This window comes from Zosterops lateralis (assembly GCF_965231275.1).
Source record: "Zosterops lateralis genome assembly, contig: HAP1_HAP1_SCAFFOLD_300, whole genome shotgun sequence".
Classification (NCBI taxonomy): Eukaryota; Metazoa; Chordata; class Aves; order Passeriformes; family Zosteropidae; genus Zosterops; species Zosterops lateralis.
This window is the reverse complement of record NW_028154398.1, coordinates 23,055-35,870: the sequence shown is the minus strand read 5'-3', so window position 1 is coordinate 35,870 and position 12,816 is coordinate 23,055. Positions and strand designations below refer to the sequence as shown.

Below are 12,816 nucleotides of genomic sequence, written 5' to 3'. Positions count from 1 at the left end.
ACCTCCCCCAGGCTCTCCCAGCACAGCCAGAGCCGCTGGGCCTGGGGTCCCCAAAGCCCTCAGCAAGCCCCATGTCCTTCCCAGGAACCCTCAGCTCCCTCAAACCCAGCATCCCCCACAGCCCCTAAAAGTTCCCCCCATGGCACTGGCCATGACCATGTCCCCACATGTCACTGGCCATGTCCCACCCTGTCCTCACCCATGGCTGTCTCCCCACCACATTCCCATCCCTGTCATTGTCCCCCACACCTCCATCTTCTCGGGTTTTTAATCTGGTTGTTTCCCACCCGAGATTCCAAAGCTGGCTGGTGGTTCGTGTGGGCACAAACGGAGTGATTTTCCCTCTTGACCTCTGAAGGATTTAGGATCTGCTGTCTGACTCTGTGTCTCTGTGTTCCGTGCTGAGCTCGGTGCTCGGTGTTCGGCGCGAGAATGAAGGGAGTCTCAAGGTCTTGGTTTTCTGGTTTCTCGCATTGTTTATTAGTTCTTATCTTACAATTCTCTGTGTCCAGCCAAGATGTTCACAGCAGCCTGGACACGAGGTGACTCCCCCTGTGATGGGAGGTCACTGCCTCTTATACAGATAACTACGTACCCATTGTTTACAATTCAATGCCAATGTCTATCACCTATACTAACAGGGTCATGTCTACTCTGATCCAATCCACTGAAACTACTTTGTGCCCACGTCACTGCAGAAGATGGATGCCAAGGGAGAAGAAGAAGAACCCAGGGCACCGCCCTAAAACCACCATCTTGTCCCTTTGCATCTACATTCTAAAAACCCAAAACTACAAAATCTTCTGCACAGTATTAACTACACTACTCTCAGTAACACCTTTGTGACTTGCAATTCTTCTCTCTGTTAGATGTTTTTCTCATGGACCAAAATCAAAGACTGTGTCTTTCTGGGCTCTGTGCCAGGCAAACCCCCCTGCACAGACCCCAGACCCTCTTTCTTGGGTCCCAGGCCTCTCTACCAAGGTCTGTGACTTCCCAGGGCGCCCAGAGGGATGCCCTGGACTCCAACACATCTGTACCCGTGTCCCCACGAATGGCCACGTCCCCCTTCCATGTCCATGTGTCCGTCCCCATGTCACTCTCCATGTCTATGTCCCACCATGTCTATGTTCCCCCATCATCCCAACCATGTCTTAGTTCAATGTCTCTGTTTTTACCCCAGTTGGATATTTCAAAGGCATGAAGAGAAATGAAAACCAAACCAAGGCCAAAAGAAAAGGATTTTTGTCTTCATGCTGGCTGAGGATCCATGTGCTTGAGTAGGAGGGAAGAATCTTTTTTGGAGGGGTTTCCAGCCCACTGTCTCCAAAATCTCAGTCTTGGCCCCATTTCATCACCATTTGGCTGCAGAAGATGCCCTTGGGCAATAGGAAATCTAAATAGTGGAATCCCTGAGACTGGAAATGACCTTTCAAGACCATCCATCCATCAAGTATTCCTTGATGCCACCAGAAGATGGAATCAAATACAAAAGGTTTTCTGGGGTTGAAAGTCAACAAATCCACTCTCCCCAAGGAATTCCTTAGGTCTGTCTGTGTCCCGATGGATGTTCCTGCCCCCGTGTTCATCCAGGTGCCCACAGGGGGACAGGAACCAGTGGATTCCCCCCCCCAGCCAGGTGTCTTCCCAACACGGATCACCAGGACCACGGATCACCAGGGCTCTGCCCAACGGGGTCACTGGGGATCATCCAACGCCGATCCTCCCATGGGGGATGGAGCTGGAGCAGCGCACGAAGCTCTTCCCGCACTCGGGGCACTCGTGGGGCTTCCCTTATGGTGCCTCTGTTGGTGTTGGGTCAAGTTAGAGCTCTGTGAGAAACCCTTCCCACACTCAGGACACTCGTAGGGCCTCTCCCCGGTGTGGATGCGCCGGTGCACAGTGAGGGTGGAGTTGCGCTTGAAGCCCTTCCCACAGTCGGGGCAGCGGAAGGGCCTCTCCTCTGTGTGAATCCGCTGATGTTTGAGGAGATGGAAGCTGACCCGAAACCTCTTCCCACACTCAGGACACTCGTAGGGCCTCTCCCCGGTGTGGATGCGCTGGTGCCTGATGAGGTCGGAGTTGAGCTTGAAGCCCTTCCCACAGTCAGGGCAGCGGAAGGGCCTCTCCTCTGTGTGAATCCGCTGATGGAGGAGGAGATTGGAGCTGGTCTGAAACCTCTTCCCACACTCAGGACACTCGTAGGGCCTCTCCCCAGTGTGGACACGCTGGTGATTTCTCAGCTGAGAGCTCCATCCAAAGCTCTTCCCACATTCCCCACACTCATAGGGCCGTTCCCCAGTATGGACTACCTGGTGGCACATAAGGATGGTGCAGTCTGTGAACCTCTTCCCACATTTCCCACACTCAAAGGGCTTTTCCCCAGTGTGGATCACCTGGTGTTTCCTCAGGCTGGAGCTGTAACTGAACCTCTTCCCACATTCCCCACACTCAAAGGGCCGTTCCCCAGTGTGGATCCTCTGGTGTCGGATCAGATTAGAGCTCCGGCTGAAACCCTTCCCACATTCCAGGCACTTGTGGGGCTTCTCCCCTCCATGAGGCTTCTCCACCAGCTCTGAGCTCCGCCTGGATCTCCGGCCGCCCTCCTGGCACAGGGCGGCTCTTTCCTCCTCGCAGCTCCCTGGGCTGGGTTTGCAGCCCCTCCTCCTGCGGGATCTCCGGGGCTTTTCCTCCTCCTTCTCCATCTGGGCACTCCTTGGCAATGAAAAATCCTGGTTTGGGGAAAAAACAAATGGAAAGCACCTTAGGCTGGGGGTTCCTCCTTCCCCAAGCTATTCTCAAGAAGTCAGTGGGCACCTTGTGTCTGTGAAAACCTCCAAAACACCAAGATTCAGCCCAAAAGTCCTCCAAACACCAAGACACAGATAATAAACTCCCCAAACACCAAGACTCAGCCAAAACTGCTTCTAAAATATAACGATTCAGCCCCTTGCAAAAAACCAAAGCATCAACATTTAGCCAATGGAAGCTGAGAAACATCAAGATTCACCCCCACGAAAATCATGGATCCTCCTCCTCGTCACCTGCTGCATGTGGGGGGGCAACACTCCTGGGGCTGGGGGGAGGCTGCAGATACAGGGAGGGGTGGAACCTTCTGCTGCCTCCTCCTCCTCCTGTGTCCCTACTCCTTCTAACACTCCATTTCCTCCTACTATTCCTCTTTCTCCTGCACAATCCCACCTTCTCCTCCCACGAGCATCCTTTGAACGTTTTGTTCAACCCTGCTTCTCCTTCCCTTCCCCTCCTGCCCCAGGCCCAGCACCCACTGCCGGCTCCCTCTTCCCCCCCAAACCCACAGCATCCCACCGGAGGGGCACGGATGGAGCTGGGGCAGCTCGGGCTGGGGCAGCGCTGGGCTCTCGGCCGCTCCCGCCCGCACTCGCTCCCCACTGCAGCCGCTCCCGCCACGACAGCGCGGGGGGACTGAAGAGAGAAACAACAAGGATGACACCTCACCACCTGAGCCTGGGGCTGGACAACTGGGCTCCAACATGCAAATGGACCAAAACAGCAAAGTTTAGGACCTCGTGACCAGTCGTCCATGAGGAGACCATTTCAAGTCCACCTTGAGTGTAGCCCTGGTCAGGCTCCTGCCCTGCCCAAGGTCTGCCCTAAAGAGCTTTCAATAAATATCTGCTTTATTCTCTAGCTCTGTCCTGTCTCTGTTTCAGGCCAGCCTTCCCAAGGCATCATTCTCCCAGAGGTAATTAAGGACATGGACACCCAGAGGGGCAAGAAGGGAAGTCCAGAAGGGATTTAGACAGCAGGGGATGGATGGTGTTGGTGTGCTGGGAAGGGTGAGGGGGAAGGGGAGGGTGCAGGATTACAGTTAAGGCAAGAGGCAGCAGGAGGAATCTCTGTGGTGAGAAAGAGGATGATGGAAAAGAGCAGGAAGAGAAAAATACTGAGGACTGGGACGTTTTCAAGCAGGGTGTAATGCCCAAACTCTGGGAGCTGATGCAGATGGTTTGTAGCCCCGGTTGGCAGGAGAGGCAAACAAGGAGGTCAGGATCCCAGGGGGTTTCTCTGTGCTGGGGAGTGGCAGGAGCGGGCGCAGAGGGGCGGCACCGGGAGCACGGGCTGGGGGCCTGTGGGGAGCTGCGGGGCCGGGCCGGGGCTGTGGGGCAGCCGGGGCTCAGCGCCGGGCGCTGCCTGACCCCACCACCCCCCGGGCAGGGCCGGCACTGGCCCCCGGCCCCCAGGAGGCTGCGGGACGCCCCGGCCGCTGCCCGGCCCCGTGGAGCTGCCGGCCCTGCCCGCCGGGGGAGCTGCCTTTGGACACTGCGGCACCACAGGCACCGGCTCTGGGATACGGGCTCTGCAGGGCACGGCCAGCACAAGCACCAGCGCCAAGGAAGGAAGGAAGGAAGGAAGGAGGGAAGGAAGGAGGGAAGGAACAGCTGGGAAATGTGCATTATCCCGGCAAGGATCCAGATCATCTTTGAAGGATCTTGTTTGGGCCCTGCAGAAAGGAATGATTGTGCAGAAAGCTCAGCAGCTGTCAGAGGATGAGCACCCACAGGCACTCAGGGGGGCTGCACGAGGGGCACAAGAAGCCCCTGCAGCACTTGGGCACAAAGGCACAGCAGGTGAAGGCAAGAAGGGAGCAGGAAAAGGCCAAGCTGAAGGCAAAGGCCATGGCAGAGTTTCCACAGCCCCTGAGGGATGAAGCCCAGGGCCCAAGGGGGCCCCAGCACCGAGGGGACGGGCTCGGCCACAAGCACCTGGCACAGGCATTGCCCTCCTCGGCAGGGGAGAGTCCACCCAAACAGCCCCTGCCAAGGAAGCAGGGATCCATCTGCAGCCCACAGGGACACTGCAAGCACACACAGCAGCACCCTCAGCAGGAGCAAGTCCAGCCCTGCACGGACATGGATTCCTAGGGCTGCCACAGCTCCCATTACACCAGGGACCCACCACACTGGAGCCCTTGACAACATTCAGCCTGGGGCTGCATCCACACGAGGCCTTTCCTCATACACACAGGGGCCTCTCCACCCACTCTCAATCTCAGACCTAAGGGGGGAAAAGGCCAAAAATGTCTTTGATTATCCAGGGGACAAGTGGGAAAGATGAGGGGCTGTGTTTTATTCAACCACTATTAGCAGATGTGGGGGATGGGTTTGAAATGCAGGAAGTTTTATTTGCTCCTCATTGTGATTGTAATTTACTGGGAAGGCCTTTGATGGCTAAATTGGGAATGCAAATTAATATTGTAAAAGGTGATACAGAGGCCAGTTCTCTTGTACCTCTGTGTCAAATGTCTGGCAAGGCCTGTGCTGAAGTGAACCCACAAGTGTGGGCAGCCCCAGGGAAAGGGGGAAAATCAGATTCCCAGCCTCTCCAAATTACTCTGAAGCAACCAGCACTGTTGGGAAAGATGGGACAGGAAGGACTTATGGATATGATTGTCTGGTAAGAAATACTGCAGATGAAAAACCTGTGAGTGCAATAGAAATGAAAGCCAGCTTTGACATGTAGGCATGGGAGGCAGGAAAACGGTGATTAGCTGGAGATGGGTCGAAGGGCAGAAACAAAAGGAGTCAGGAATGCAGCCTTTCCACTTTGCAAGGGATCAGGGGAAAAGCAGATAAGAAAAGTAGTCTTTAGAGTTTAGAATATAAAATGACATGGTAATATAGTAGTTCTCATAGGCTGCATGCAAAGTTTGTAGGTTTTGGATCTTGCACCGGTTGGTCACTGTGAATTAGAATATTCAACACAAAAAGAGAGAGAATGGATTGTAACAAGGTGCCCTCTCTCTTGCTCTTGCTCTCTTGCTCTTTCCCCCCACGCTCTTGCCCCCTCTCTCTTATCCCTGCTGTCTTATCCCTTCCCCCACTCTTACCTCACTTCTACCCCTGAGCTCTCTTCTACCCTCTCTCTCCCCTCTCTCTCTCGGGGCTTCCCTCCAGCCCAGGCTGGTGGCTGAAGGCAAAGCCCTCTTTACCCACCACCCTTGTAATAAAGCCACGTGTTTCTAGAATATCTCAGCTCTGCAGAGTTCCTTGTCCCTGCCGTCCACGGATGTCACTACACAGCACGAGTGGTGTCTAAAAGCAAAACCCTATTGCAAGGGAGGGAAGGAAGGGCTTTGTAATCTCAGGAGTAATGTTACCCAGGACTAAAAAGCAGCTCTGACAATTCTGAGGATTAATAGGGAATTGCAGGACCTGGATTGAGGATTCTCTGCTCCAGCTAAAACATTGGATGACTTTTTAACCCCAGACAGACTCAATGTTATGGTTTGGACGTGGGAAAGGGAACAAAAATTGAGAAATGAAAAAAAACCCCAAAATGATTGATGCCCAAGCCATGCCTCCTCCAGACTCAGAAAAGGAACTGGAATTGTATGTGAGTGTTAAACAGGGCCAGGCCAAAGGAATTCTTGTGCTAAAATGTTTAACCCAGTGGCCAGAGTGGCCCCACTGTCTGCAGAATTGTGCAGCCACAGCTTGAATGGGACCTGAGGCCTGAAAACTGACAGCACAAGGATCTCCTGTTGTCCAAGTCTGGCATCAAGTTCAGCCTCTGAGAACCAAAAGAGCAGGGCTGGGTTATTCCAGCAGGAAACTTGTTCAGTGGCACAGGAGGATTTAGAAGTGAGGACAGGGGAAGGGTTTAACCCAGCCTCCTGTTGGAACAGCCTGCACAGGGGCTGGGGAGAAACCCATGACTGCACTGAGGTGACAGAGCTCCAGAGCCAGGCTGGGAGAGATTGATGAGACATTCCCTGGCCTCAGGGAAAAAAGGTGTTTCTGGATGGGGCTCCAAGGGCAGCAGAAGGGAAAAGAGTTACAAGACACGCTGTTATTCAGGAAAGGGAATCAGACAAAGCACAGGTTACCCCCCACATGGTCAGCTCAACCGGCAGAGCTGTGTGTGCCTGTGAGAGCCTGGGACTGAAATGCCCTGAGCAGGAAGGCTGAAATATCTCCTGCTGACACCATGTCACCCAACAGGGGGGCCAAAAGCAATTCTGACTTCTGCAGTAATCACTGGATCACTTAGAAAGGTATTTCTGAAACAAATAATTCCAAGAGAAAGGATTGTGGAAGCAATAAATTACAATAGGGGAACTTGAGGCATTGAAGACTGTAGTCAAAATAGATAGTGCTGAGATAATGTAGCTAGGACTTCCCTTTTGCTAACAGAAGCCAGACTGAAGGAACTGATAAGGAACTGATAAATCATGAGAACTGTCAAACTAGGGCTAGCCTTGCTGCCACTGCTTCAGCTTCAGGGCTTTCTGTGCCTGCACTCGCCACAGGGGCTGGGGAACACAACGGGACAATTCCACTCTGGCTCTCAGTCACACTCACACACGGGGCTGGATGGGATCACATTGCTCCAAAATATACCAAGTTCAAATTTTAAAAAAAATCTTATTTCTCTAGTCAGGCTTGGTTTGCCTTTGCCCTGGGAAAGGGATTTTAAATATTATCTTTTAAAGGATGTTACACCACTCAAGAGAGATGAGTTTAACATCTCAGCAGACTGGGAATAGCCCAAAAGACACCCACAAAGACAACGACCATCAACAAAACATCAACGACCATCAGCAAACAGCAACCAACATCTGCCCCAGACACTGCCCTGGAATAGCTGGAGACACCTGGTCTGGAAAAGGCTGATGAGGAAATCCAGGAGTGAGGACCTAATTAACATCAGAGGCAAAGAAATCCGGCTCCAATAGGAAACCAAATACTCAGAACTCAGCGACTTGGAAGCAATGAACATCAAACCAATGGATTTCTATGGGTTCAGACTGTAGAAAGTTTAGGAAAAATCCAGTAAAACTCACGTGTCATGGAATGATTTTCTCTGCACACCCTGGCTACGAGTGGATGAAATGATTTCTGTTGCACATCCTGGCCAAAATCAAGTAATGCCTTGACTCTCTAACACTAAAGATATTGTTGGAGAAATTCTGTTTTTCTCACAGTTTCTGTAACAAGATTACACCACCACAATAATTTCTCATAATAATCCTGCTTTTATATTGTCAGTTACGTTTGGACCAGGGGTGAGAATCAATTCTTCTCCTAGGAGGAAAAGTAAATAAAACTACATTACTTTGAAATGTTTTTGTCTATGTTTGTGTGACGCTCTTAGTGACGGCAAAATTTCGGTTTGGGTTTTTCGATGTTCATCTTTAGGCTGCATTTTGCAAAACTAGAAGAGTTTTAAAGGTGACCCTTTAAGGCACAAACAGTGAAAAGAATTAAACAGTTAAATTAACAGCTAAAACAAAAGCAGATTGTGGGGGGGCACATGTGAGTCATTCAGTGGCTGCTCTGGAAGAGAAGCTCCATTCCAGGCAGCCAGGAGAGGAGCTTTAGAAATGCAAATTAACACTGCTGGGGAAAAGTGGGGACAGTGCACCAGGCTCTTCTGGCCTGCGGGAGGAATTGGGCTGATTCCCTCTGCCCCTCAGCCCAAGCTCTGCCTGCTTGCACAGATGGAATTGGCACAGCCAAAGGCAGAGCCCACAGGGAGGAGATCTGACTCTGCAACACAAATTGCTTCAGCTGCAAAGGGAAACAGCCAGTGGAGAATGGTGTGAAAACTTCACTACAACAAGTGGGGGGAATCATCCCTCTCCCCACTCCAACATGTGCTGGCACTGTCTGTGTCACACAGGGAGCATCAGACCACTGGGCTGTTTGTGCTACCACAGGCTCAGAGAAATCACTTGGGAATCCAAGTCTGGGATGATTTAATTAGAGAAAAGAGATCAATTGATGCAGCCCTGGGTTAAACGAATGCTCTTTCTCCTCTGTTGTGCTACAGCAACTCTCATCTTTGGGCCCTGCACCACACCTTGCTGAGGGCAGCTCATTCACAGCTGAGCAAGGGGATGCAGGTGGCAGCCAGGCCTCCTGAGCCACACACGGCTACAAAAGGACAGGAACTGTTAAAAATGACCCGATAATATTGGCTTTCACATTTGTGCATTAGTCTTTATATGTGGTTATTGATTTCAAGTACAGTGGAATTTATAATCTCTTTTAGCTGCTTGCTAATAAAACTTATTTCTCATTTTAGTATGCAAAGTAAAGCCCATGGAAATAGTAGTGTGATGAGTGTTATGTTGATGTATTCACCTTACAGCTTATAGAAATAATTATGTGATGAATGTATTGTACCACAGGCCTCAGCAAAATATAAAATGTTAAAATACTTCTTGTAACCGAGAGAACTGTGTAAAGCAATTAGGTTGTTTCCCACATCTGCTGACTGACCTCTCCAAGTGATAAGGGTGACACCAACCAGAGCACGGGAGAAGAATTCGAGAAGAATTTGTTACCTGTTCAGTATCTGGGAAGTGTGAAACAACAGGATGAAGCCACAAGAAGAAATAAAATATATGGACCTGATCCACAGGATGTTATTTAGATAAGCCAGAACAGAAAACAAAAAAAAGAGAAAAGTTTCTATAACAACGAAAGCTACCAAGAATATTTGAATAATGCATGAAACTCATGAACATGTATGTGCCTTAGTAAAGTAACAGTACAGAGATAACACTGTCTTAACGCACCCACGGGTCCCTTGGCTGATCGCCAGGAACACCCAGCGCTGGACATGGAACTGGTTTTTCCCTTATTGAACTCTTGAAAAATATTCTAAGACTGAATATTCGTTTTTCTCAGAATTGAGGTCACTGACAATAATCCCAAAACCAAAAAGGACCCAGCAAGAAAAAACAGAGTCAACGAGTGAATCTGCTTGGAGACAGGGCCGGGGACTGGGAGATAAGGGAGCAACGGGAGAATCCATCAGTTTCAGAAAATGTCCCTCATTGACACGGACTGTGCTCAGCCAAGGCCCTGCGAAATTCCTGAACACGGAGAAGAAGAACAAAGACTGAGCAGAGCCGTGAATATCGGATGTTCTACAAAAGGGGGGCGCATATTAACGAGGACATGCAGGAGGCGGATCGGGAAGCGGAACTTTCCAAGGACCTTCGCCACGGGGCAAAGGGACAGGGAGATGCAGAAGGGAAAATCAGGAGAAAAAGGAGGCCGCGTCCTACAACAACTGGAGAGACCCCCCGGCAAAGGCCGCACGGCCTCTCCCTTTGTTCAGGAATAAAGTCACTTTTACAGGATTCCTCGGGCTCCTGTGGGGACACAAACCTCTGGCCACCTCTGGGAATTTTCCCGCACAGCCCCCCCCGGGGACAGGGCGGCCACCTCCGTCCTCCCCACAGGAACCGGGACGAGCCGGCGCTGCTCCGGCAGCGGCTCCTGCCGAGGCAGCGGCGGGAAGGAGAGCGCGGGCAGCCGCTCCCGCAGCGCCCTCAGGCCACGGGCAACACGGCGCCGACACGGCACAAGGAACCCGCCGGAGCCCCCTGCCGCCCCCTCGGCCCGCAGCCAGCCCCGAGCCCCGGCAGAACCGAGCGCGGCTCCCACCTGCGCTGGGGCCGCCTCCGAGCTCCGCCAGTGCCGCCTCACCGGGCTCCGGCCGCTGCCGCCGCTCCCGGGGCCGGTCCCGGTTTCCAGAGTCGCTCCGCGCTCCGGGGGCCGATCCGAGCATGGCGGAGTGGGCGGGCCGGGATCGTCCCTCAGCCCAGCTCTGACCAATCAGCGCGCGAGAAGGAGACGCGGCGGGAGACGTCGGCCAATGGGGGAGAGGGGCGGGCTTGGCGCGCGGCACGGAACTGCCGCGATCCCGTTCTGTGATTATTCCATTGTTTCCCTAATTTGAAAAGTCGGATGTGAAACTGGGCTGGGATGGCCCTCCGGGCACAGCGCCGGGTGAAGCCGCCGAAGTTCGGCTTTTCCTGCCAGGCTCCGGCTCTCCTGTTCCCAACAGGGACACAAAGGGCGGTGGCAGCGCTCAGTGTCCCTGGGCTCCAGCCCGCCCGGACAGGGGCTGCAGGGGACGGTCCTGCGCCTCCTCGGGGCTGCCGGTTCTTCCCCTCGGAGGCCGAGCCCGATCCGCAGCCGCCCCGGGCCGGCACTCGGCAGGTCCCAGGCGCTGTCACCGCCTGTCCCGGCCCGGAGCTCGTCTGCACACACTTTCCTCGGGCGCAAGAAGCCACTTGTCCTAGGCAGGAAGGGGCCACTGGTGGGTGTGCAATGAATGAAGATGTGGAGAATGAGCTCCGCTCCAGTACTGGGAGGGTGAAGAAGCCCCTGAAATGCCAGAACGGATCAGAAGCTGAGAACATACAGAAGAAACCCCTCCAGTTTCTGTGTGAGTGCAGGGCCAGCGCCGTGGCCTGTAGGGAGGGGACAGTGTCACCCCACAGGTGCACAGGGCTGGCAGGGCTGTGGCTGTTTCCAGGGCTCTGGAAGAGCCCTCCTGCTCTGCTGGGCCCCCGCAGGGGCCGGGACCGACACCCCCGGCTGCCCCCGGCGCTGGGCAGTTCTTCTGGCCCCGGCTGTGCCCTGGCCCTGGCTGTGCCCCTGTCCCTTGTTTCTCTTGCTGCCAGCTGAGTGAGGGGCACACAGAATGGGGGATCCCTCCTGTGTCCCCCGGGTGTTGGGTGGGGGGATGTGAGGGCTGGGCGTGCTCAGGACAGCCCCGTCCTCACAGCCATGGACTCTTTACTGCTGCAGGTGAGAGGTTCAGATCCCATCCCAAGGTCACCCTGGTGCTGACTCTGCTCGTGATGCTGGTCCTGGCTTTGGTGCCGGCCTTGGCTGTGCTGTCAGGTAAGGGAGGAGCAGCTGCCTCAGCCCAGCCCCTCGGGGCACAGCAGGGTCCCTATTGCCTGTGGAGGGGAATCCTGGACCTTCTCCTCTTCCCTCTGCAGGGGGAAGACAAACAAACATTCCAGCTTTTCCTGGCACTCCGCTGGCCTGTCCTGATGACTGGGTCGGGTACCGCAGGATCTGCTACTTCCTCTCGAAGGATCAGCACACCTGGGATCAGGGTCAGGCTCGGTGCTCTGAGCTCGGGGCCTCCCTGGCCGTGCTCAGGGATGAGGAAATGGTGAGTGAGGGGCTGGGGGTGTGGGGTGTCCGAGGGGGGCCTGGGGGGCTCCTGGGCTGGGGGTGCAGATCTGACTGCTGGTCTCTTCACTTCCCAGGAGTTCCTGTCCCGCCCCAGCCGGAAGGTCAATCTCTGGCTGGGGCTGCGCAGACGGGGGCAGCAGCTTCAGTGGGAGGACGGCAGCAGCTTCAACTCCTCGTGAGTCCCAGGGAGCCGAGCAGGGCCTGGGGGATGTGGGCAGGGAATGGGGGCATGGGAGCACAATGTGTCCCCTGTGTTGCCAGCATTGTCTCTGCTCCTCCTTGCAGGGTTCCTGTCCTGGGCGATGCAGAGTGTGTTTTCCTGGCTGAGAATAAACTCAGGAGTGTGCCCTGCTCATACCTGATGCCCTATCTGTGCAGCAGAGCCCAAACTCGGCTGTAACAGGGGATGGACAAAGCACCTTCTCTGTGCTGGGCAGTCACAGCTTTGCCCTTTCCCAGACCCTGGGATGTCCTTCCTCAGTGTTATATGTGTGTATTATAAAATTGGCTTTTCGCAAGATGTATGCTATATGATTAATAATATAGTAAAGATATAAAGGTATAAGTTTATTTCTGCTATTGGTAAGACTAGATATAAAGGGAGTAGTTGATGTAGCAGCTGCTTAAACTCTCTGTTTGGTTGGGATAACATCCAGTGAACATGTAAAGAAGACTCTGCTACTGATAACACCAACTATCAGCATCTACCACCCGCAGAAGGCACCGACCAAGGCCCAAGCTGGACGCGATAAAAAGGACACAGCCACGAAACACGCATGCTCTAAAAAGGCGGACCCAAGGAGGGGCCATGCAAAACAGTTCC

General features: G+C 53.6%; 2 protein-coding genes across 2 annotated transcripts; one reads left to right on the top strand and one right to left on the bottom strand.

The window, feature by feature from the left end:
• Nucleotides 1-525: 525 nt before the first annotated feature.
• LOC310923632 (uncharacterized protein) lies at nt 526-10,499 on the bottom strand. The gene is made up of 2 exons (XM_083885556.1): nt 10,485-10,499; nt 526-2,732 (listed from the first exon to the last, which is right to left on the bottom strand). The coding sequence occupies exon 2, from the start codon at nt 2,703-2,705 to the stop codon at nt 1,698-1,700; it is 1,008 nt and encodes a 335-aa protein (XP_083741682.1). The 5' UTR covers nt 2,706-2,732; nt 10,485-10,499; the 3' UTR covers nt 526-1,697.
• A 612-nt stretch (nt 10,500-11,111) lies between these two features.
• LOC310923631 (C-type lectin domain family 2 member B-like) lies at nt 11,112-12,393 on the top strand (the record flags this gene model as incomplete). The annotated part of the gene is made up of 5 exons (XM_083885555.1): nt 11,112-11,256; nt 11,595-11,690; nt 11,792-11,970; nt 12,068-12,168; nt 12,279-12,393. The coding sequence occupies 5 exons, from the start codon at nt 11,112-11,114 to the stop codon at nt 12,391-12,393; spliced, it is 636 nt and encodes a 211-aa protein (XP_083741681.1).
• Between the last annotated feature and the right edge of the window lie 423 nt (nt 12,394-12,816).

Coding starts and splice junctions, on each gene's coding strand:
- LOC310923632 (XM_083885556.1), bottom strand. CDS start 2,705: ATGGAGAAGGAGGAGGAAAAGCCCCGGAGATCCCGCAGGAGGAGGGGC.